Source organism: Aquarana catesbeiana, linkage group LG13, assembly GCF_042186555.1.
Source record: "Aquarana catesbeiana isolate 2022-GZ linkage group LG13, ASM4218655v1, whole genome shotgun sequence".
NCBI classification, from domain to species: domain Eukaryota; kingdom Metazoa; phylum Chordata; class Amphibia; order Anura; family Ranidae; genus Aquarana; species Aquarana catesbeiana.
The window spans coordinates 207527342-207553921 of NC_133336.1; the positions used below are offsets into that span (position 1 = coordinate 207527342).

At 45.2% G+C, this 26580-nt stretch overlaps 1 protein-coding gene across 2 annotated transcripts in view; it reads right to left on the reverse strand.

Moving 5' to 3' along the window:
* Positions 1–26580, reverse strand: part of LOC141117774 (NACHT, LRR and PYD domains-containing protein 3-like) — a 445237-nt gene that overhangs the window by 173466 nt on the left and 245191 nt on the right. For both annotated transcript variants that reach the window (XM_073610805.1, XM_073610806.1), the window contains exon 6: positions 21904–23596. In XM_073610805.1, coding sequence (XP_073466906.1) covers positions 21904–23596 — 1693 coding nt within the window. The remainder of the gene's footprint in view (positions 1–21903; positions 23597–26580) is intronic.

The following is a 26580-nucleotide window of genomic DNA, read 5'->3' on the forward strand; positions in this document are numbered from 1 at the left end:
TCAAATTCATCTCTCAAACCAACAATATATTCCTGCAGTGACCTCACCAAATCAACAGCATTGCACAGGTCCAGATCCACAGCTTGAAGTGCAACACTTGTCCCATGAAAGCGTTGTAGAACATAATTCCACATAGTGCAAAGAAAAGCAGTCTCAAGCCTGTTCATTTTTTTATGCAGTGACCAAGCATCATTTTGTGTTGTTGGGTTCTGATTGCTGTCTTCTGCAATGTTCATCAGGGACTCTTGAATATTGGCATAATTCCTGCACAGTGCCTTGGTGGCCTGTGCATGCGCAGCCCACCTGGTGTCAGAGAGAGATTTTAGTGTCTCAATGTGGTGGTTTTCATTAGGCTGCAAACCTGCAGTTACCACCTTCCATCTAGCTGTGGATTTCGAGCAGAAGTTGAACAAAGTCTGAATGAAGTTAAAAAAATCGGCGGTCTCTGTGCAGCAGTTTACGCTATTAACTCCAGCCAGATTAAGCGTGTGCGCAGCGCACAGCACCCACTCTACTAGTGGATTAATGTCTTTGATGTGAGCTTTCAGCCCGTTGTACACTCCTGACATGTTTGCGGCATTATCATAGCACTGTCCACAGCAGTTACTGATATCTATGTCCATCTCATGTAAAACTGTGAACACTGCATCACAGAGTGCCTTCCCTGTGTGGCTAGATATAGGGAGAAATTTTAAGAATCGCTCTTCTACGAGGCCCTCTGGTGAAACATACCTTATGATAAATGTAAGCTGATCAATGTGCGTCATGTCGGGAGTTGAATCAAAGCAAATGGAAAAGTACTTTGTCACTTTCACTTCAGCAATGATTTCAGAAAGCACTCTACTGCTCATTAGCTCGATAAATTTGTTGCATGTTTGATGAAAGATATGAGGGGGTTCCTACCCCAGCATTGCCATATATCTGTATGTGTGATTTCAAGAATGGGTGGAATTCACTGATCAGTCCCAGGATTCCCATGTAATTCCCATTGTCAGCTCGACCAAATATTGTGAATCTATAACTCGGTCAGCTGCTACTCTGTTGATGTAATTAAACATAGCCTTTCTATGACTGTCACTATTCTCGTGCTCGGCAATGCATCTGGTAGCATGTTTCCAGTCATTATAGCCAGACTCAAAGAGGGATTGACCGTCACCATCGCCAAAAAGGCGGCAAGCAAAACAAAACACACAACCGGTGGATGGTGGGTAGAGCAACCATTCTCTGGGCAAGTACTCACCATTCAAATGCTTGCGATTGAAAGGAGTTTTAGAAAACCGTCTCTTCTTATGTTTGTAGTAGCGTTCAGAAGCCTTGACATTAGCATCCTTATTTTGATAGGACTCCAGACCTTTTCGCGCCCAATAGCACGTGCGCTTTCATCAATTTTACCCCAGCGAGCAGGATCAGTGGGTAAAGAATCTGTAGTTGGACGTTGTTCGGTCGCTGTTTCTGACTGAAGAGATGATGATTCATTGATGGGCTGCCCTGCTCGTGAATTCACATCGTCTCCAACCATTTCTTCCAGCGGGTTCGGGTTGTTGTCCTCTGGATTCTCCGCTTGCATATCAGGCTGTGGTGTCATGGGTGTAAAAAATCCAGTAATCCTTTTCATTTTACTGAGAACTTCCTTTTTGCGTTGCTGTCGTTCATTCTTTAGTTTTCTTTTAAGCGCACCACTCTGATACCGTTTGTCCGCCATTACACCACTGTCTAATGCAGACATGTTTTCTCAACGGCAGAAAATGAGGCACTACACGTAACTGCCAATAACCAATCAGAAAACCTCAAGATAGAGAGAAAAGGAGAGATGGCGCAAGGAACAATTCTATATAGTCCTTAAATAGTCCCAAATATTATGTATAAGAACAGTCATTAGGATTGCTATGATGGCTGCAACCTGGAGAGCGAAGCACAGCTCTATAAAACAGGAATAGAAAAGGACAAGGTGCGCCAGACTCAGTATTAAAGACAAAACAAAACAGCCAAATGACTACTCACAAAAGTAGATAATATATAAGCGTGTAAGTGGGGGATACTACTGTACTGGTATTCGTCCTGGTCCACGATGTAAGCGATCGTTCTGAGGCACCACAGGAGGATGATGAGAAGCGGTGGTGGCTAGGATTGCTATGATGGCTGCAACCTGGAGAGCGAAGCACAGCTCTATAAAACAGGAATAGAAAAGTACAAGGTGCGCCAGACTCACTTGACAACTGGGCACTTAAACCCCCCTCCTGCCCAGACCAATTTTCAGCTTTCAGCGCTCTCACATTTTGAATGACAATTACTCAGTTATGTAATACTGTACCCAAATGAATTTTTTGTCCTTTTTTCACACAAATAGAGCTTTCTTTTGGTGGTATTTGATCACCTCTGGGTTTTTTAATTTATGTGCTATAAATGAAAAAGGCCAAAAATTTTGAAAAAAAATGAATTTTTCTTTGTTTCTGTGACAAAATTTTGCAAATTATTATTTTTTTTTCATAAATTTTGGCCACAATTTATACTGCTACATATCTTTGGTAAAAATAACCCAAATTAGTGGATATTATTTGGTCTTTGTGAAAGTTAGAGAGTCTACAAACTATGGTGCAAATCATAAAAAATTGATCACACCTGATGTACTGGTGGCCTATCTCATCTCTTGCGACCCGAACAAGCCAGGAAAGTACAAATACCCCCCAAATGACCCCTTTTTTGAAAGTAGACAATCCAAGGTATTTAGTAAGATGCATGGTGAGGTTTTTGATGTTGTCATTTTTTCCCACAATTCTTTGCAAAATGAAGATTTTTTTTCCCCCCACATAATTGTCATTGTAATAGGTTATTTCTCTCACATGGCATGTGTATAACACATGACACCCCAAAATACATTCTGCTACTCCTCCTGAGTATTACGATATCACATGTGTGGGACTTTTTCACAGCCTGGCCACATAGAGAGGCCCAACATGCAGGGAGCACCATCACGTGTTCTAGGAGCATAAATTACACATCTAACTTGTTGATTACCTATTACACTTTTGAAGGCCCTGGAGCACCAGGACAATGACATGTGACACTGACGTGGCACTGATGACAGATGGCACTAATATGTGGCAATGATGACAGATGGCACTAATACATGGCACTGATGACAGCACTAATATGTGGCACTGATGACAGATGGCACTAATACGTGGCACTGATGACATCTGACAGTGATGACAGATGACACTAATATATGGCACTGATGACAGATGGCACTAATATGTGGCACTGATGACAGATGGCACTAATACGTGGCACTGATGACACGTGACACTGACAGGTGGCACTGGGGACAGGTGGCACGTGACACTGACAGGTGGCACTGGGGACAGGTGGCACTGATGACAGATGGCACTGATATGTGGCACTGATGACACATGGCACTGGGGACAGGTGGCACTGATGACAGATGGCACTGATATGTGGCACTGATGACACATGGCACTGATACGTGGCACTGATGACACTGACAGGTGGCACTGGGGACAGGTGGCACTGATGTGGCACTGATGACACGTGACACACTGACAGGTGGCACTGGGGACAGGTGGCACGGATGACACTGATGACAGATGGCACTGATACGTGGCACTGATGACACGTGACACTGACAGGTGGCACTGGGGACAGGTGGCACTGATGACAGATGGCACTGATGACACGTGACACTGACAGGTGGCACTGGGGACAGGTGGCACTGATGACAGATGGCACTGATACGTGGCACTGATGACACATGACACTGACAGGTGGCACTGGGGACAGGTGGCACTGATGACCTATGGCACAGATAAAACTGACAGGTGGCACTGGGGCAGGTGGCACTGGAGGCAGGTGGCAATGATAGATGGCACAGGGGACAGATGCCACTGATGACACTGACAGGTGGCACTGGGGACATTTGGCACTGATAGGTGGCACTGGGGAGTCGGGACAGATGTTGTGTAGTGTTGTGTAACTGTAATCATTCATAACACCAGTGTGAGTGTTCACTCACCGCTGCAGCAGGAAGCTCTCACTCCTCACACACTGTCTCTGTGAGAGCCGGCGATGAGAGATGATCTCATATGAGATCACCTCTCATTGGACGAGTGCTAAATGGCCGCTGTGATTGGCCATTTAGCACTATCTGTGATTGGCTGTGTCCAAGGGACACGGCCAACACAGAACTTCCCCGATGCGCACCCACGGTGGCACGCAGAGGGGAAGTACACAGGAGGACGTCCAGGGACGCCCACCCGGGAATGGGCGTCCGCACTGTAGCCATCTTTCTGCTATAGCACGGGTGCCGCGGGGCCCCCTATTGGGCACCCCCATGGGCTTGAGCCCACTCAAGCCCTATTGTAAGTCCGGCCCTGCTAACAGCGATATATCTCCTCCCCCATTCAGTCCCTTCCCCCCACAGTAAGAAGCAGTCTCTTTTAACCCCTTGATTGCCCCCTAGTGTTTACCCCTTCCCTGACAGTGATATTTATACAGTAATCACTGTATTTTTATAGCTCTGATCACTGTATAGATGTCAATGGTCCCAAAAATGTGTCAAAAGTGTCTGATCTGTCTGCCGCAATGTCACAGTACTGCTAAAAATCGCAGATCACCAGCATTACTAGTAAAAAAAGTCATACATCTTTCCTATAGTTTGTAGACGCTATAACTTTTGCACAAACCAATAAATATATGCTTATTGTGATTTTTTTTAACCAAAGATATGTATAAGAATATGTATTGACCTAAACTGATGAAGAAATTTGTTTTCTAAAAACTTTGGGGATTTTTTTTATAGCAAAAAGAAAAAAAAATATTTTTTTTAATTTTTGGGGTTTTTTCGTTTATAGCACAAAGAATAAAAACCGCAGAGGTGATCAAATGCCACTAAAAGAAAGCTCTATTTGTGGGAAAAAAAGGACGTCAATTGTGTTTGGGTACAACTTCGCACATCCGCGCAATTGTCAGTTAAAGCGACGCAGTGCCAAATCGCAAAAAATGGCCTGGTCAGGAAGTGGGTAAATCCTTCCAGTCCTTAAGTGGTTAAACAGTCTTTGAGGCGGCAGAGGAATTGGTTTCTCTCCTATCTGCAGTCCAGCCAGTTTTCTCCTGTGAGGTAATAACTTGTTGCTGTTTGCTCCCCTGCTGTGCTGTGTTCCTGGGGGTTAGACAGTCTGACTGGTTTTGTCTCAGATTCTGTGTCTTCTATCTGCCTCTGGAAGGCTGCCTGCTGCTGCTTCTGAAGTGGATGAAAGGAGATGGGTCTTAAAGAGACAAGGTACCTGTTTTTCTTGGTGACAGAATTATGTTTTTTTTTCCATTTTTTTTGCAGATATGAGCTCCCCACACCTGTAAGTAGCACAGAAGATTAGCAAAGGTACAAGGGGGTTGCATGGGACATGTCTTCAATAGAGTGCTCTAGGAATGCAAAGTATGGTGTTTTTCATGATTTTAGGAGCAGAAGCCCTAAACGCAAACACTCCAGAAAACATAAGACCCGCCACTGGTCATCTGCTGACCAGGACAATCTGCATTCCTCACATTCCCACACAGGGCGGCTTTCATGCCCCTCAAGCAGCTCACGTGGCAATGGCTCACAAGCGTTTAAATCAGCTCAATAGAAAATGCCTTGCCCAGCCCTGGTAGAATGCTACACCGCATGTGCAGTGACGGGAAGTCAATTGGCATTGATTGCCTCAAATGACAATGGATAATGAAGCGGATGCACAAATTTCAAAGCCGAGAGGCTGTAGTGGAAAGTATGTGACAAATATCTATGTCACAGGTAAGACGCAGGCACAACCATCGCAAATGCATGCAGATATTTCCAAATGTGAAAAGGAAGGACTTTTTTTCCCATAATGACAGAGTTAAAAGCTCATTGATGAAGAATGGGGGAGATGTGACAAGAATACTAATTTACAGTAAAGGTCTCCAAGCTTTATCCAATGAAGCTGGCTGATACATGTTTAAGCAATGCACTTCCAGGAGTGGATGGGGCCTGCCAGCGTCTGGTGTGCATGTGTCTTTGCCTTGCTATACCTTTAGGGAACCTATGAATTGAAAAGATGACTTAAGGCTGGTTCACACCAGATACAGTCCAATGCATTATTATTCAAGTCAAAAATGCATGAACAGTGTTTACCATGGATTCCAATGGTCTATGCCTCACCAGTGCAGTGTGTTCTAGTACAGTTAACTAAAGGAGAACGTGTCACATTTTTTCTCTATGGAACGCATCTATAACATGGCAAAACACATTGAAAAAGCACCTGAACACTTCAAAAATATGCATGCAGAAAGACCACTTCAACTCAGAAAGCATTAGGAAATGGCGGGCAGGGCAATCATCGAGTAAGTGGGCAGGCCGGTCGGCATGAGAGTGGAGGTGCTGGCCAGTCAGAGAGCCAGCGGGCGGGGAGCAGAGAGATGACATCATCTCTCACCGCCTCCCCTGCATCACTGCAGTTCCGCCCTCACTGTGCAGCCGCGGGCAGCAGAGAGATTACATCATCTCTCTGTTGCCTGCCTTCCCTCTGGCAAGTGACAATCTGCATCTTAGCAGGCCAATGACAATCTGCAACATGTGGCAGGTGACGTGGCAAGTGATAATCAGCATCCAGTGGCAGGGACGTGGCAAGTGACACTGATTCTGCATTATGGTGAGTTGAACCATTTTATTTTATATTACAATGTAATAGTTGAAATAATGTGCTTCAATCATCCTGACACCATAACAACCATGGTGCCATGATGATGAAAGCGCTAACACCAGCCACTGCCGATAACTTTCCCGCAAAAAAAACATATTTTCTGCCAGTGCCCCTCCCGAGACTAGGCTCTGGATCCGCCCCTGGTGCAAGTGCATTGAAGCCTAGTGGAATGCAGATGCTCTGACTGAGATAAATTAGGGCAGTTTTTTCTAGCCTTGCAAGCCTTTCAGGATCTTTTCTCCAAGAGGCCTGAGTGAAGTTGATGATTGACACCAGGACAGCAGTAGCTTACATTGCCCACCAAGGTGGCACCAAGTGTCTGTCTTTTCCTGTTACTTTTCATAACAAACTTTTCACTGGGTGGAGAGCCACTTGCAGACAGTTAACGGCAGTCTACTTACCGGAAGAGCAGGATCCACTAACAGATCAGTTAGGCACATTTTTTTCCAATGGACAGAACAAATTTATGCAATACAGGTGCTTTCCACCTGTCAAGGAGGCCTTGGTGTTCATTGCTTCCCTAGATGTCATCAGCACCACCAATCCTGTTTCTGGTCAAGCAAGATCTTTTATGCCAGCATCAATGGCAGCACCCCAATCCAGTGAGACTCTTAATAGCTTGGCTATTGAATCAGCCAGACTAGTAGTGCAGGGATTCTCATCCAAGGTGGTTCAGACCTTGGTGAAGATCACAAGACCATAAACGCTACATATAAGAGAATATGAAGGAAGTTTGTGCTGTTTGCTTAGCAAAGTATTCTCTCCTGTGTCTCCAGCTCTAGCCAATATCCTGGACATTTTTACAATCAACGCTTGAGGTTGGTCTGGCATTCAACTCCATTAAAGTACAGGTCTCTGCCTTTCTCCTCTTTTTCAGGCTGCAGAAGGGTGGAAGAGCCATTGAACAAATACTTCATGCAGACCGTAATCCATATAGGACCACCAAGGAAATCCTGGTTTCCTTCATGGGACTTGGGATTAGTTCTGAAAGCACTAGTACAGGCATCCTTTGCTCCAATAGCTTCATTTCCATTGCGGTTTCTAGTGGTAAAACTAGTTCCTCTAACAGTAGTTGCTTCAGACAGAAGGATGTTAGAGATTGCAGCACTTTCCTGCAAAGATCCCTTTTGTGTCTTTTTACCAGAAATAGTGATACTATGTCCATCTCCAAAGCTAAATTCTAAAGTGGTATGCAGTTTCCAGGAAAACAGGGGGCAGTCCCTCCAAGCATTCACACGGGGTCACTGAGTACACAGCAGGAATACTTCAAGTACTTACACAAGTTGCTACCAGTGTACATACAAAGGTCAAAAGACATGAGGAAAGTGGACAATCTTTTAATTTCACCGTCAAGTTCTTGAGTCCTTTTCTATTAGTGATTAGATTGGCATGGAGGATTGGCATGGCCTTTCTCCCCAGGAACAGGTGCAAGCTTCTTTGACCTGAGGGGCAGTTATGCCAGGATTTCAGTGGACGATATATGTGAGACAGCTAGCCTTTCACTCAACTTTACAGGCATGCAGTCAGCAAGTTCCCACAAGGTTTGGGATGAGCCATATACATATTTTTTGTCTTTGGCAGCCTTTCTTTGATTGTCAGTGTTTCTTTTCATGTGTTCTCTCCCACCCATTTATTCAGCTAGTTATATCCCATTGTCTGCTGACGTGAGGCAGGCATGGACTGGCTATCGGGACTTCCGGGAGATTCCCGGTGGGCCGATGGCTCAGTGGGCCAGTCAGGTGCAGTCCTGGAGCCACTCCTTTCTGACAGTAAGTGATCACGATTTCACTCCTGTCAGGAGGAGCTGCTTCAGTCAGTTGCTGGAGAGAGAATTAGGCATTATATAGACCAATGGTAGACTTTCCTTCCTCTCTCCCCTTATCACTTGTTATCACATGGCTGGAGAGAGGAACGAGAAGCTGCCTTCATAATGGTGAGTACATGTGGGAGGGGGAGGAGAGGGAGGACTCTCTGATGTGAAGGGGACTTCTGATGGGGACTCTCTGATGTAAAGGGACTTCTGGTGGGGACTCTGATGTGAAGGGGACTCTCTGATGTGAAGGGACTTCTGGTGGGGACTCTGATGTGAAGGGGACTCTCTGATGTAAATGGACATCTGATGGGGACTCTCTGATGTGAAGGGGACTTCTGTTGGGATCTCTCTGATGTGGAGGGGACTGCTGGTGGGGACTCTGATGGGGACTCTCTGATGTGAGGGGAACTGCTGGTGGGGACTCTGATGGGGACTCTCTGATGTGAAGGGGACTGCTGGTGGGGACTCTGATGTGAAGGGACTTCTGGTGGGGACTCGGATGTGAGGGGGACTCTCTGATGTAAAGGGACTTCTGATGGGGACTCTCTGATGTGAAGGGGACTGCTGGTGGGGACTCTCTGATGTGAAGGGACTTCTGATGGGGACTCTGATGTGAAGGGGACTTCTGGTGGGGACTCTGATGTGAAGGGGATTCTGATGGGGACTCTCTGATGTGAAGGAGACTTATGATGGGGACTCTGATGTGAAGGAGACTTATGATGGGGACTCTGATGTAAAGGGGACTTCTGATGGGGACTCTCTGATGTAAAGGGGACTTCTGATGGGGACTCTCTGATGTGAAGGGACTTCTGATGGGGACTCTCTGATGTGAAGGGACTTCTGATGGGGACTCTCTGATGTGAAGGGGACTTCTGGTGGGGACTCTCTGATGTGAAGGGGACTTCTGGTGGGGACTCTCTGATGTGAAGGGGATTCTGATGGGGACTCTCTGATGTGAAGGGGACTGCTGGTGGGGACTCTCTGATGTGAAGGGACTTCTGGTGGGGACTCTGATGCGAAGGGACTTCTGGTGGGGACTCTGATGTGAAGGGACTTCTGGTGGGGACTCTCTGATGTGAAGGGACTTCTGGTGGGGACTCTCTGATGTGAAGGGACTTCTGGTGGGGACTCTCTGATGTGAAGGGGACTGCTGGTGGGGACTCTCTGATGTGAAGGGGACTGCTGGTGGGGACTCTTTGATGTGAAGGGGACTGCTGGTGGGGACTCTGATGTGAAGGGGACTGCTGGTGGGGACTCTGATGTGAAGGGGACTGCTGGTGGGGACTCTGATGTGAAGGGGACTGCTGGTGGGGACTCTGATGTGAAGGGGACTGCTGGTGGGGACTCTGATGTGAAGGGGACTGCTGGTGGGGACTCTGATGTGAAGGGGACTGCTGGTGGGGACTCTGATGTGAAGGGGACTGCTGGTGGGGACTCTCTGATGTAAGGGGACTGCTGGTGGGGACTCTCTGATGTAAGGGGGGCACTGTTGGGGACATTCAAAATTAAAGTGGGCCAGTCATGATGAAGTCCAGGGCCAAATTTTTGTCCCAGTCCAGCCCTGATGTGAGGTATGGCCAGGAATGCATAAAATTGCTTTCAAATACCGTAATTTTCCTTTCTTGGCCTGTCCTCACGTTAGCACAGGACTCCCTCCCAAGTGGCCTGTCACAGGCTAGGTTATTAAGCACTTCAGTGTCTTTTATTCAGCTATGAAGAGGTGGTCCTATAGGGTGCCAGATGAGGCATTAGCCCATTGTGTGCTGATGTGCGGACAGGCCAGGAAAGGAAAAAATTACGGTAAGTATTTGATAACAATTTTCCATATTCTCACCAGGGAATGGGACATAATTTGGGGAATGAATTGAAGTGACACTAAAGGTTCAAATATTTTTTTTTAAAATAACAAACGTCATACTTACCTCCACTGTGCAGCTCGTTTTGCACAGAGTGACCCTGATCCTCATCTTCTGGGGTCCCTCGGTGGCTGTCTCGGCTCCTCCCTGCTTCTGATAACACCCTCTGGGAAGCACTCTCCCGGGGGTTACCTTGCAGGCGCGCTCCCGAGTCCTGTATTTGGCGTCCAAAGCCGCCGACTACAGGACTCAGCCCTGCCCCCTGGCCCTTGCATCAATGGAGTTGATTGACAGCAGCGCGAGCCTATGGCTGTGCTGCTATCAATCTATCCAATGAAGAGCCAAGAAGACCGAGTAAAGGAAGAGCGCGTTCACAACGCTGGACTTTCCAGGGCTCAGGTAAGTAAAACGGGGGAGCTGGGGGGCCAGTGATTGTAAGATGTTTTTTACCTTAATGCATAGGATGCATTAAGGTATAAAAACATGAACCTTTACAACCCTTTTAAGAATACACAGTTGAACAGTTGAAAGATAATAATAAAAGAAGAAAAGATCTGCCCATATCAGGAATTAAAACACAGGGGTGATTGAATGACACTGAATGAATGGAGGTATTTACAGCTAAAACATTTTGTATCAACTCTACCACAGCCAATTAGAAAGGAAGAGGATCCAAATTTAATGGAACATCTTTGTCAGGGCCGGTGCTAGACTATTTTGCACCCTAGGCAAGACCAGCAACTTGCGCCCCCCCCCAAAAAAAAACAACAACAAAAAACACACTGAATGGCTTTGTGCAGTGTCACTAAATAATAGCACAACACACTCTTTGATCACAGATCCCAGTGTGTATTGTGTGACAATATGACAGTGCACTTTCTAATTATTTCACTGTGAACACCAGGCCCTGATTGCAAGTGCGACCTTTGCGACCCTGGCCGTTTGGCCTGGATTAAGAGCATCATGGGCCTGGTGCTGAGGATTTTGGTGGGCTCTGGATCATGAAGCCCCTTGTCCTGTATGATACATTAAAATTTTCTCTACAGCCCCGCCTTAACCATCACTTGTGCCTAGGCATTCTTTACATCACCACCCACTGCACCTGGGACCCCTTTACTCATCATCTACTGTGCCTGCAGCCTCCCTTGCCTTACCACCCACTGCACCCACAGCCCTCTTCCCTCACCACCTACCATGCCTGTAGCCCTCCTTTAGTGCAGAAATACTACAGGAGATGATCAGAGACTGCAGACATAATACAGGAGATGGTCAGAGACTGCAGACATAATACAGGAGATGGTCAGAGACTGCAGACGTAGTACAGGAGATGATCAGAGACTGCAGACATAGTACAGGAGATGATCAGAGACTGCAGACATAGTACAGGAGATGATCAGAGACTGCAGACATAGTACAGGAGATGATCAGAGACTGCAGACATAGTACAGGAGATGATCAGAGACTGCAGACATAATACAGGAGATGGTCAGAGACTGCAGACATAGTACAGGAGATGATCAGAGACTGCAGACATAATACAGGAGATGATCAGAGACTGCAGACATAATACAGGAGATGATCAGAGACTGCAGACATAATACAGGAGATGATCAGAGACTGCAGACATAGTACAGGAGATGATCAGAGACTGCAGACATAATACAGGAGATGATCAGAGACTGCAGACATAATACAGGAGATGATCAGAGACTGCAGACATAGTACAGGAGATGTCAGAGACTGCAGACATAATACAGGAGATGGTCAGAGACTGCAGACATAATACAGGAGATGATCAGAGACTGCAGACATAATACAGGAGATGGTCAGAGACTGCAGACATAATACAGGAGATGATCAGAGACTGCAGACATAGTACAGGAGATGGTCAGAGACTGCAGACATAGTACAGGAGATGGTCAGAGACTGCAGACATAGTACAGGAGATGGTCAGAGACTGCAGACATAGTACAGGAGATGGTCAGAGACTGCGGACATGATACAAGTGTGTCCCAGGCTAGCAGTGACCAGTGTGGAAATACATTGATCACTGCACAGGAGTTTACAAGATATAACAATGTGCCAAAAAAACAAAAGTCATTTCTCAAGCACAGGAGGACAGTAAATGGTTAACAGGTCTGAGAAGCTTCTCCCAGCCTGACTAGATAATTCCTTCAAAGATAACAAATAAAAGGTCAAACAAATCCTGGATGGACTATATAGCTATAGAAAGAGCTGAAGTTGCAGGTCTTGCAGAAGTGTAATCAGCATTCTCCTGTCCTGTGTTCAGTGTAAATAAAAACACAGATAAGAAGCAGTGTGAAGATGGAGGGGAGATCAGTGTGATCACCGCATATTCTACACACAGGACGGGAGAAAGAAAACACTGATCCATTTCTGCAGCCAGCAATGCATTGTGACATGTTTGATCTCCATATCTTCTTCATCATACTCAGGTATTTTGGATCCTCTCCATCCCGCCCTGCTCTGGCCACTAGCATCTTCTAGTCAAATGTGGCGGGCTGGGCAATCTGATTGGCTAAGGAGGTAGTGGGAGGCAGAGCAACTTAGCAGTCACGCCCTCCCACTCAGAAGAGCAGCGCTATTGGCTGCCTGCCCCGTTACACAGACGTCCCTCTCCCTCCAGCATGTGTGAAAGCCGATGGGAGGGAGAGGGGAGAAGCTGCACGCCGCACTGCAAGGCTACCACCCGCACGCCTGCTGCACCGAACTCCTTGCTGTCTGGGTCCCCTATCAGCGGCTCTGCCGGGAGCTTGGGGGGGGCGACAAGAAGGGGGAGGCAAGGGTCAGATGCGCCCCTAGGCGGCAGTGCGCCCTAGGCGGCTGCCTAATTCGCCTAGTGGGTGCACCGGCCCTGATCTTTGTAATTCACAGGAGACTGTGAAAAACTCTGTAGCACAGATTTATAAAATACTCACGGGGTTGGCAGAGCTGAGAATCCCTCCATTCATTAGAAAATGGGAAAAGGAATGGGGAACATGATTAGAAGAACGACAAAGAAGTAAAATACTAAAAGCAGTACATAACTCTGCAGCAGACATAAATACAATTGAAATTAAAGTGGATGTAAACCCAATGTCATCCTTTCTAAACTACTGCCATAGGGGTTATCTATAAGGATATACACGCCTCCTGCATGTATCTTTATCTGTCAAATGTCTCCCCTCTGTTTGTTATGAGAACCCAAAAACTGCAGATTCTGTGGGCGGGTCTGTTGTCTGGAGCTCGGTGGGTGGAGTCGTGATGTCAGTAGACTCCCCGCCCACCTCTACACTCCCCTTGTCAATATTCATTTTCTCCTGTATATTTCTTACACTGAACTTCTGCTATGATCTTTAACATCCAGTGAAAAGACAGGAAAGTAACCACATGACTTCAGCATGCCAAATCATGCTGAGGTGTGGAACAGCCAATCCTTGCAGAGCTGCTGAAGAAAGGAGTGGGGGTGGGAATTAAAAAATAATGCATGTCTTAGGCTAGTGCACGAGATATGTAAATCACCTGTCACTCACAGCAAGGGGGAGGATTTGACAAAGTTTTTCTCTGTTTGTCAAGATTTATCTCACAGAACAATAAAAGAGGATTGCTCAGAGATGGATTAACTCTTTGTGGCAAGACTGGGCTCAAATGATAGGAAATCTTATACTCTACATTATGACATAAAAAAAATTCGGGTTTACATCCACTTTAACTATAAATATATGTCAAGGTGGTATATAACACACAAGAAAGCACAAAAATATCAACCAGAGAAATCACCATTGTGTTGGAGAGGTTGTAATATGAAGGGCACTATAATTCATATATGGTGGGAATATCCTAAAATGTGAGAGTATTGGCAAGAGGTGGAGAAATGTATTTAAGAAATTACAGGAATTGGAATACCAGACGACCCGTGGTGCTGTCTATTTCATAGTACAGATAGAACAATAAAGGAGTACAGTATTGCCACATTTGCTAAATGCGGCAAAGGGAGTTATCCCAAAAAAATGGCTAGACCCAGAAAGACCCTCAATAAGGGAATATTTTAAAAGAGTCAAGTACATACAGTATATAATATGGAGTACGTATGTAGTAGGGAAGAAGACAGGACAGAAAAATTTGCTGGAATTTGGGAAAAGTGAACAGACTTTAAGAAAACCAACAAATATGTAGAAATATGTGTGGAGTAAGAAACGAGTGGGAGGTAGATGGAGACGAGGAGGAGAGGGAGGAGGGAGGGGGAAGGGGAGTCTGGCACAGGAGGGGGAGGGAGGTGGTATAGTATAGAAAATAGTAATATATGTTTTTGGTGATTTGCTGCTATTTCCTTTTCAATCTGCAGTGCTGTCATCTTCTCAAAAATGCAATATGGCAACCTGGAGGTGTTCTTTATACAGATGGTATAGAGCAGGGGTAGGCAACCCCCGCCACTGGTGCCGCAAGCGGCACTCCTTTTGCCAGCACTCGACTCCCTCCCCATCAGCAGAGCAGCACAGGGAAGTGTCAGTGAGACACTAATACATTCCACATTCAGAATTCCTCACCTGCACTGAGGGGGAGGCACTGCACCCCCACACATTGTAAAAGATAGGAAACATTGTTGGGTTCTCTAACTTTACTGTAGCTGAGATTGTCAGCTTTTGTGATGGGGAAGAGATTGGGTGTAGTTCTGCTAGGGGGCGGTCCCTGTTTCCAGGAGGAGGAGGACTGTCATTGGCCACTGATAAAGCCAATCACAGTCCTGCTAGCCCCGTCCACCATCTGGAGGAAGATGACTCGCTTGGTTGCCACTACTAATCTCAGAAAGAAGAGATTTCACTGTGATTAAGAAAACCCCAATCAGGTGACAGTTTGTGGAATTACTGTTGAGCTTCTGGGAACTTTGTTGAAATTATTCCTAAACCTTTGCATCACTACTGAACCCCTCTGCACTCTGTGTCACTTACTACTGAACCCCTCTGCACTCTGTGTCACTTACTACTGAACCCCTCTGCACTCTGTGTCACTTACTACTGAACCCCTCTGCACTCTGTGTCACTTACTACTGAACCCCTCTGCACTCTGTGTCACTTACTACTGAACCCCTCTGCACTCTGTGTCACTTACTACTAACCCCTCTGCACTCTGTGTCACTTACTACTGAACCCCTCTGCACTCTGTGTCACTTACTACTGAACCCCTCTGCACTCTGTGTCACTTACTACTGAACCCCTCGGCACTCTGTGTCACTTACTACTGAACCCCTCTGCACTCTGTGTCACTTACTACTGAACCCCTGTACTCTGTGTCACTTACTACTGAACCCCTCTGCACTCTGTGTCACTTACTACTGAACCCCTCTGCATTCTGTGTCACTTACTACTGAACCCCTCTGCACTCTGTCACTTACTACTGATCCCTGGAACTCTGTGTCCCTTTAAGCTACAGCCAGTATTCAGCGCAATGAAAATCAAACCCAACTTTTGCTGTGTTGCACTTTTTCTTAGCTGCGGGGGCCCATCTTATGATCCTGCACACAGGCCCACCGCTTTCAGAAAATACCCCTGACCTGAGCTCATCATTGCGCATCCTATCCATATGCTTGTATGTGACATCACATACATCCTATACATCCCATACATCCCAATGGAATGAATGGGATGTATGTGATGTATGGCATGATCCCATACATCACATACATCCCATACATGCATGTGGGCTGGATACAAGAGTTGGATCAGCAGGATAAGTGTGTCAGGACAGGTAGATGTGTCTCATGTCTGCTTCCTTTCACCACTCTGCATATCACGCATGTCATAGATGAGAAGAGGGTACAGCGGTGGAGAAGATGAGAAGGAGGGTACAGCGGTGGAGACGATGAGAAGGAGGGTACAGTGGTGGGGAAAATGAGCAGAAGGGGTTCAGAAGTGGGACAGAAGAGCAGGAAGGTACATCGGTGGGGCGGATGTGTAGGAGGTACAGTGGTGGAAGAGATAAGGGGCTTCAGCAATGGGACAGAAAAGCAGGGGGCTATAGCAATGGGACAGATGAGCAGGGGGGCTCAGTGTTGGGCCAGATGCGAAGGGGGCTCAGTGTTGGGCCAGAAAAGCAGGAGGGTAGAGCAGTGGGGCAGATGTGAAAGGAGGTGTATTGGTGGAACAGATGAGCAGGGGAAATAGAGGTGGGGCAGTAGAGCAGGGGGTACAGAAGTGAGACAGATGTGCAGAAGGTACATTGGTGGGGCAGATGAGAAAGCGGGTTACAGTGGTGGGGCAGATGAGCAGATGGGTTCAGTGTTAGGACAGATGAGAAGGTGATTCAGTAGTGAGACATAAGGGCATGGGGATATGTCGGTGGAGCAGATGTGCAGAGAGGTACAGTGGTGAGGCAGATGAAAAAAGGGGTATTTTGATGAGGTAGATGAGCAGCGGGGTAACAATGGTGGGACAAAATAGCGAGGGGGTACATTGGTGGGGCAGATGTGCAGGAGGTACAGTAGTGGAAAGGATGAGAAGGGGGTTTAGCGGTGGGACATAAAAGCAGGGGGTACATTGATGGGGCTGATATTAAGGGGGTTCAGCGGTGGGAAAAATGAGCAGGGGGGTTCAGTGTTGGGGTAGATGAGAAGGGGGTTCAGTGGTGGGACAGAAGAGCAGGGGGTAGATCAGTGGGTCAGATGTGAAAGGAGGTGCATTGGTGGGACAGATGAGCAGGGGGTTACAGTGGTTGGGCAGAAGAGCAGGGGTACAGAGGTGGGGCAGATGTACAGGGGGTACAGTGGTGGGGCAGAAGAGAAAGGAGGTACATTGGTGGGACAGAAGAGCAGGGGGAACAGAGGTGAGACAGATATGCAGGAGGTACATTGGTGGGGCAGATGAGAAAGCGGGTTACAGTGGTGGGGCAGGTGAGCAGATGCGCTCAGTGTTAGGACAGATGAGAAGGTGATTCAGTAGTGAGACAGAAGAGCATGGGGATACGTCGCTGGAGCAGATGTGCAGTGGGTACAGAGGTGGGGCAGATGTACAGGGGGTACAGTGGTGGAGCAGAGGAGAAAGGAGGTACATTGGTGGGACAGATGAGCAGGGGGAACAGAGGTGGGACAGATATGCAGGAGGTACAGTGTTGGGGCAGATGAGAAAGGGGGTTGCAGTGGTGGGGCAGATGAGCAGATAAGTTCAGTGTTAGGAAGAAAGAGAAGATGGCTCAGCGGTGAGACAGAAGAGCATGGGGTACAGCGGTGGAGCAGATATGCAGGGAGGTACAGTGGTGGGGCAGATGAGAAAGGAGGAACATTGGTGGGGCAGATGAGCAGGGGGTTACAGTGGTGGGACAGAAGAGCAGGGGGGTACGTGGGGAAGATGTACAGGGGGCTACAGTGGTGAGACAGGTGAGCAGGTGGGTAAAGCGGTGGGGCAGATGTGAAAGGAGGTGCATTGGTGGGACAGATGAGCAGGGGGAACAGAGGTGGGACAGATGTGTTGGAGGTACAGTGATGGGGCAGATGAGAAAGGGGGTTACAGTGATGGGGCAGATGAGAAAGGGGGTTACAGTGGTAGGACAGATGTGCAGGGGGTTACAGTGGTGGGACAGATGTGCAGGGGGTTACAGTGGTGGGGCAGATGTGCAGGGGGTTACAGTGGTGGGGCAGATGTTCAGGGGGTTACAGTGGTGGGGCAGATGTTCAGGGGGTTACAGTGGTGGGGCAGATGTTCAGGGGGGACAGTGATCTGAGGTGTGAAGGTGCAAGAACTGGAGCTGATCTGAGGCGTGAGTGCAGGATGTTAACTTCTCACTACTATTCAAGTCATTTACAGCATTTACTTTATAAAAAATCCTTTTTGTGATTGAGTGTGTGAAGTCGGCACTCTCAATTTCTTTGAAAATATTTTTTGGCACATTGTGCTCAAAAGGTTGCCTACCCCTGGTATAGAGAGATGGTGTACACAGATGGTGTACAGAACGCCCCCTGAAAATGTCATGTCCTGCTTGTGTGATTGGCTCACTAATTTTCCCAGTAGTCTGCACTAAGATACAAGTCAGATTTGGGCATCCCCGCAACAAAAAATGTTATTTTTGGTGAGACACTGCCAAAGGGAAATCCCGTCTAAAGAGATGCAGACCCTGCCACTTTCCTTATTAGAGCCCTGCAAGTGCAGCAGCTGTTTGATAATTATAAAATTACTCCCATTCACATTCACTCTGCACATGGACAAACAGCAATTTCTTCAGAATAACAAAAGCTATGAATCTGCAACAAAGTTTGTTACAATCCCTGCAATGTACATAGATCAACCAGAGCGGAGGGTTTTTTCAAAGGGTCGAATGAAGGATCCAGGGAAGGCTCCAAAATTGCAGCTGTATCAAAATCAATGGATGAAGGATGACCAGGGAGGAGAGGTGAGGGTTAGAAAAACACTGATCCATCAAAGTGTATAGGAATGCTTCTTATCTATCCTGATGTGACTTTGTGAGATAACATAACAGGCTATGGGGCTGAATTCACACTGAAGTCCACCAGGAACCTTTTCCAAAATTGCACTGTGCTGAGATGATCAGAGGGACATCATTGAATATAATGTGATTTCCCTTGTCATACAATTTGTGAACCCATGTTCGAGAACTTCTAAACTAGCATTGAAGTTGCATCAAAGTCACATCAAATGTGTAAGCAAGTAGCACTGCATAGTCACACTGGAAATTGTATTTGGATAGTGGAAAGTGATATGGGGAAAACACAACACAAACGTGGCAAGAACACATCATGCGTTATGTTAAATGTAACAATACAGGAAAACCACTGCAACAATGCAGCAAAAACTCATATGCATTTTTTGTATGTTTTTGATACAGAGCAGTGTGAAAGTCACCTAAAGCACACTGGTTTATTCAGATATATTCATTCACACCCACTTTATAACATGCACTGAACCCACCCTGATCGGTTTTCTATCAATCAAAAGGTAAAAACCAACTTCATTCATCTCTTCTTTCTGGGTAAGATTCAAAATTTCATAAGAAATGTATTTCTCTTTTGGTTACAACGACCTACCACATGTTACCTCCAGAGGGCGTTGTAGGCCCAAATTACAGTACATAGCTGTCAGCATTAGATGGAGAGGGTTGTTGGTGGTATTCCCACCCTTTAACCTTCCTTTGCTGTATCCAAAAATAAAAAAAATAAAAGGTTTTGCCTTTAGTTCTACTTTGAAGTGGATGTAAACCCCATTCCTGAAAACTGACCTGGGCACATATATCTGTAGACAAGAAAGAGAAAAAAGTATTGTTGCGCTACTAAAAATGTTTTTTACCTTAAAAGTGTAAATCAGCAGCCAGCATCACCAGTATGATAACCATATAAAAAATGTGATAAATAAATAAATGCAGCGCTAAGTGTCATTAACCATGCGTTTTTCTGTGGTTAAACAAACGTATAATCAAACATGCGTTTTCAGTGATTATACAAACATATCACCTTTCATACGTAATAAGGTTCTTCATCCGAAAAAATGTGATGGTGATTCAAAAAATATAAGTGAAAATAAACAACAAATTATAAGAGCAGTGTCTACACACATGAATCATCTAATTAGAATAATATATATCACCCTACATCACAGCAGTGTATAGTAGTATATAAAGGAATAAAGTCCATACATAAAAAACTCTAGCGATAACGCTGTGCAAACTGTGGCACTGATGAGATCCCGTAGTGATTGTTACATCTGGTGGGCAATCTTCCTGCATACAGATTTCATATAGAAATAGTAAGGTGGATGTGCTTACCAGAAGGGATGGACACTCTCACCGTACGGCGGGGTGTCATAAGGGCTTGTGGATCCAGATGATCCTATGGGTGTTCACTGGAAACTCGGTGAGGCGTGCCAATGGACAGTACCGGAAATTGCATACACAGCGACTTCAGAGACGAGGTAGACTGTAGGTCATCGGATGGATGGATGGATTCACCTCTCCCAATACGCTGATGGCCGAAAGGATATAGTTCTTACCACGTCACAATGTCATCCACATAGGGAAAAAAAGGTTGAACAAGTGATCACAAGTTGAATAAAAATAGGATTGGAAATTAGCGTGGTAACAGAGTAACAGCAGTCAGCAACCCAACATGTTTTGAAACATGTCGGGTTGCTGACTGCTGTTACTCTGTTACCACGCTAATTTCCAATCCTATTTTTATTCAACTTGTGATCACTTGTTCAACCTTTTTTTCCCTATGTGGATGACATTGTGACGTGGTGAGAACTACATCCTTTCGGCCACCAGCGTATTGGGAGAGGTGAATCCATCCATCCATCCGATGACCTACAGTCTACCTCGTCTCTGAAGTCGCTGTGTATGCAATTTCCGGTACTGTCTATTGGCACGCCTCACCGAGTTTCCAGTGAACACCCATAGGATCATCTGGATCCACAAGCCCTTATGACACCCCGCCGTACGGTGAGAGTGTCCATCCCTTCTGGTAAGCACATCCACCTTACTATTTCTATATGAAATCTGTATGCAGGAAGATTGCCCACCAGATGTAACAATCACTACGGGATCTCATCAGTGCCACAGTTTGCACAGCGTTATCGCTAGAGTTTTTTATGTATGGACTTTATTCCTTTATATACTACTATACACTGCTGTGATGTAGGGTGATATATATTATTCTAATTAGATGATTCATGTGTGTAGACACTGCTCTTATAATTTGTTGTTTATTTTCACTTATATTTTTTGAATCACCATCACATTTTTTCGGATGAACATCCTTATTACCTATGAAAGGTGATATGTTTGATTATATGTTTGTATAATCACTGAAAACGCATATTTGATTATACGTTTGTTTAACCACAGAAAAACGCATGGTTAATGACACTTAGCGCTGCATTTATTTATTTATCACATATATCTGTAGTGTTTACTTATCTCTCTTCAAAGCCCCGTGTCCAGTGTCTTTCTGCTGCTTTGTTCCTCTGTTATCAGAATGATAACTTCTGACAAGCTCTTTGACACAGGAGATAAAAGCAGCTGGAAATTTGTGTCGGGGCGAGTGCTATAAATAGATTAGCAGAGAGCTTGTCTATTCACATTACAGCTCTGCATGTTTCTTCCTTCCTCTGCTTATGTGGAGGGGGGTGTGTGCCTTTCCTCCAATCATCTCACACACAGTGTATGCCCAGATTCCACACCCAGTGCTGGAACAGAAAGAAAACAATCTAACACAACGTTCACTTTCTGAACAGTGTATAAAGCTGGAGACAGCAGATATACATGTACAACGTATGTAGGAGGATTTGTTTAATCTCTGTGTATCATCTGAGGCTGTTCCCTTCACTGGGTCTATGTGAGGGTTTACATTCGCTTTAAGTCTTATCTGATGTATTCAGATAAATAGATGTGTACAGTCTGCATAGAACAGAAAACAAATCACACCGATAATTAGTCATTTCTCTGGAAAAACACCTGAAAATACCAAATTATTACAGCAATGTGATTATTCAGATTAAATATTTACCTCAAACTCTTGATATTGTGTAGAGCCGGTATAAGTTTCCTCAATCCTTCATTCTGAATATTACATGAAAGTAGATCTACTTCTGTCTCTCTGCAGGATTGAAGGATAAAAGACAGCACAGAACAGTCCAGAGGGCTGAGGGGGACAAAAGAAAAGTCAACTTTGTTTGATCCAATACATTGTGCCACCAGAGCCTTATTCCTGCTCTCATAGAGATAGTAGAATACATTAAGAAGCTTTCTCTTGTCAGATCTTTGTTCTGGTATTTTCTTCTGGATCCAGGTGATGACATGTCTGTCAGCCTGAGTAGACAATTCTCCCACATGAGACTTTAACATGGATCTAGTAGAAGAGTCTGAGAGACCGCAGAGGAAACGGAGGAATATTTCAGCACGGCCGTCTTTGTAAGATTCGGCCTCATCAAGTGTTTTCTGTAATCTTTCAGGATTATTGTTCATAAAGTGGACTAAAGAAGCAAAAAACTCCTGAAGAGTGAGATGTAAGAAGGTGTAATCCACATCGGGAGGCTGACCAGATTCCATCATGAAAGATGAAAAGACATGATTATCTTTTCTCACACTGAATGACTCCAGATGACGATCATCAAATACAATCATGTGATTCATGATTCCATGTTCTGCCATTTTCCCAATAGAGGTCAGCAGTTCCCGGGCAGTGTGATCACCATCTTTAATCTGGCTGTGATTGGCCAGAATGTTGGAGACAAAAGTGACAAAGAGTTGTGTCACGGTTTTGGGTAATGATGTCATCAGCTGATCAGTGATTGTTGGTTGGGATCTGAAGCACATTGATAACACTGTACAGATGATCCAGCAGTATGATGGGATATAACAGAAAGTGTACAGCGTGCCATTCTCCTCCACATAATGAAAAGCCTTCTCTGATAATTCCCCATTTCCAAAGAAATTATTGAAGAAGATCAGTCTGTCTCCATGGAGAAATCCTATGATCTCAGCTATTCTCTGGAAAACACTGGTATCAATTGATGCCACTCTGGTTGGACGGCTGGTTATCAGTACAGAGCAACCCTTAAGAAGACTTTGCCTCACCAAACTGTCCACAATCTCACCAAAATGTGATCTCTGTTTTGGATTGGACAGTTTACTTGATCTGAAATCGATTTGGTGATTACTTTCATCTAATCCATCAAATATAAATAGAAGTCTCTCTGGATCTTGTAAAATGTCTCCAATCTGACTCTCCAGATATGGATATTGATGAAGAATCATCTCCTCCAAGCTGACCTCTCCCAGTCTATTAAGGTCCCGGAATCTGAAGAAGAGGAGAAAGGCAAATCTCTGGTAGTGTTTTCCGGTCACCCAGTCATAGACAAACTTCTGCATCAGTGTGGTCTTCCCTATTCCTGGCACTCCACTCACCATTACTACATGTGGTACACATTGTGACTGGGGGTTCCATCGGAACAGCTTGTTGGGAGAAATGTGCTCCAGTCTAGTTTGTGTTTCCTTCAAGCATTTCTCATGTTTTACCCCAGTCTGTATTATCTCATTCTGGGGACGTTTCCTGAACTGATCGGTGGAGACTACAATCAGATTCACATAACGATCATTGATGAGGAATCTTTGTGGTTCCAGGGTAGTTCCTGGGGGTCTATGCTCCACCAGAGTCTCAGTCTTCTCCATTAGATGTTGTTTGTGCTTTTCCTGAATATCTGGAAATATAATGGAAATATTTTATGGATGGAGAAGACAAGAATGTTGATATCATTTTCTTCTGTATTGATTATAATATTAGTATGGTTTTATCATTACTACATTTTCATGTGAAATGATTACAATACAGATTACTTTGTGTGGTCATCCATATTACTGGAGAACAGAGATTTATTTTCTCAGCAATATATAAACACTTTTTATCCTTATAAAGACATGACAAGTACAGAAAAATACCGGATATACTTGTCCCCTAAATACCTCTTATGACAGAGAACACACAGCCCTAGACAGTTCAGGTTTTCTATACTCTATTACCTGAAAACCATGAAAGAAAGGAAATGGCGATCACAGTGATAAATAAATATCTTGATTTGGTTACAGATATAAAATGATGTCTTCAGTGGAAAAACATAATAATAAATTTCCAAAATCAGTAACAAAAAACAATACAAAGCAATATAGAAAGTCCAATGTGACAGTTCCCAACACCAAATAAGAGCTTCAATATAGAGATATCTTCTAGTTCTTCTCACCACTGGTGATCAAAGGATAGATGGCAGTTTTGATGGGGCAGTGTTGATGGGGGAAATTTGATGGGGCAATTTGATGGGGCAGGATGATGGGGCAGTTTTGATTGGGACAATTTTATGGGACTATTTTGAAGGAGCAGTATGATGGTGGCAATTTGAAGGGGCATATTTGATGGGCAATTTTGATTGGGGCATTTTTGATGATGGCAGTATGCTGGGGCAATTTTGATGGGGCAGTTTTGATGGGAGCAGTTTTTATGGGGGCAGTATTATGAGGCAGATTTGATGGGGCAGTATGATGGGGCAAATTTGATGGGGCAATTTTGATGGGGCAGCATGATGGGGCAATTTTGATGGGGGCAGTAAGATGGTGGCAGTATGATGGTGGCAGTATGATGGTGGCAGTATGATGGGGCAGTTTTGATGGGGCAGTTTTGATGGGGCAATTATGATGGGGCAATTATGATGGGGCAATTTTAATTGGGGCATTTTGATGATGGCAGTATGCTGGGGCAATTTGATGGGGCAATTTTGATGGGGCAATTTTGATGAGGGCAGTTTTGATGGGGGTAGTATGATGGGGCAATTTTGATAGGGCAGTATGATGGGGCAATTTGATGGGGCAGTTTTGATGGGGCAATTATGATGGGGGCAGTTTTGATGGGGCAATTATGATGGGGGCAGTTTTGATGGGGCAATATGATGGGGCAATATGATAGGGGCCATTTTGATGGGGCCATTTTGATGGGGAAATTTGATGGGGCAGTTTTGATGGGACGGTATGATGTAGAAATTTTGATGGGGGCAGTATGATGGGGCAATTTTGATGGGGGCAATTTGGCTCAGTATGATGGGACAATTTTGATGGGGCAATTTTGATGGGGGCAGTGTAATGGGGCAATTTCATTTGGCAATTTTGATGGGGGCTGTATGATGTGCCAGTTATGATGGGGCAGTATGATGAGGCAATTTGATGGGGCAGTTTTGATGGGGGCAGTTTTGATGGGAGCAATATGGTGGGGCAGTATGATGGGACAATTTTGATGGTGGCAGTATGATGGGGCAATTTTGATGGTGGCAGTATGATGGGGCAATTTTGATGTGGCAGTATGATGGGGCAATTTTGATGGGGTAATTTTGATGGTGGCAGTATGATGGGGCAGAATGATGAGGGCAGTTTTGATGGGGCAGTTTTGATGGGGCAATTTTGATGGGGGAAATTTTGATGGTGACAATTTTGATGGTGGCAGTATGATGGGGCAGTTTTAATGGGGCAATTTTGATGGGGGCAATATGATTTGGCAATTTAGAAGGGGGAAGTATGATGGGGGCAATTTTGATGGGGGCAGTTTTGATGGGGCAATTTTGATGGGGCAGTATGATGGGGCAGTATGATGCAGCAATTTTGATGGGAGCAATTTTGATGGTGGCAGTATGATGGGGCAAATTTGATGGTGGCAGTATAATGGGGAAATTTTGATGGGAGCAATTTTGATGGTGGCAGTATGATGGGGCAATTTTGATGGGAGCAATTTTGATGGGGCAGTATATGATGGAGCAACTTTGATGGTGGCAGTAAGATGGGGCAGTATGATGGGGCAATTTTGATAGGGCAGTATGATAGGGAAATTTGATGGGGCAGTTTTGATGGGGGCAGTATGATGGGGCAATTTGATGGGGGCAGTATGATGGTGACAGTATGATGTGGGCGATTTGATGGTGGCAGTATAATGGGGCAATTTTGATGGAGGCCGTTTTGATGGGGGCTATTTTCATGGGGCAATTTTCATGGGGCCAATATGATGGGGCAGTTTTGATGGGGCAGTATGATTTGGCAATTTTGCTGGTGGCAATTTGATGGGGCCAATATAATGGGGCAGTATGATGGGGCAATTTGATGGGGCAGTTTTGATGGGGCAGTATGATGTGGCAATTTTGATGGGGGCAGTATGATGGGGGCAGTTTTGATGGGAGCAAATTTGATAGGGGCAAATTTATGGGGGCAGTAGGATGGGGCAATTTTGATGAGGCAATTTTGATGGGGGCAGTATGATTGTACAGTTTTAATGGGGCAATTTTGATGGTGGCAGTATGATGTGGCAATTTTGACTGGGGCAGTATGATGGGGCAGTTTTGATGGGGGCAATTTTGATGGGGCAATTTGATGGGGGAGTTTTGATGGGGCAGTATGATTGGGCAATTTGATGGGGCCGTTTTGATGGGGCAATTTTGATGGTGGCAGTATAATGGGGCAATTTTGATCGGGGCAATTTGATTTGGAAATTTTGATGGGGTAGTATGATGGGACAGTAAGATGGGGCAATTTTGATGGGGGAAATTTGATGGAGGCAGTATGATTGTGCAGTTTTTATGAGGCAATTTTGATGGTGGCAATATGATGGGGCAATTTTCATGGGGGCAATTTGATGAGGCAATTTTGATGGGGCAAT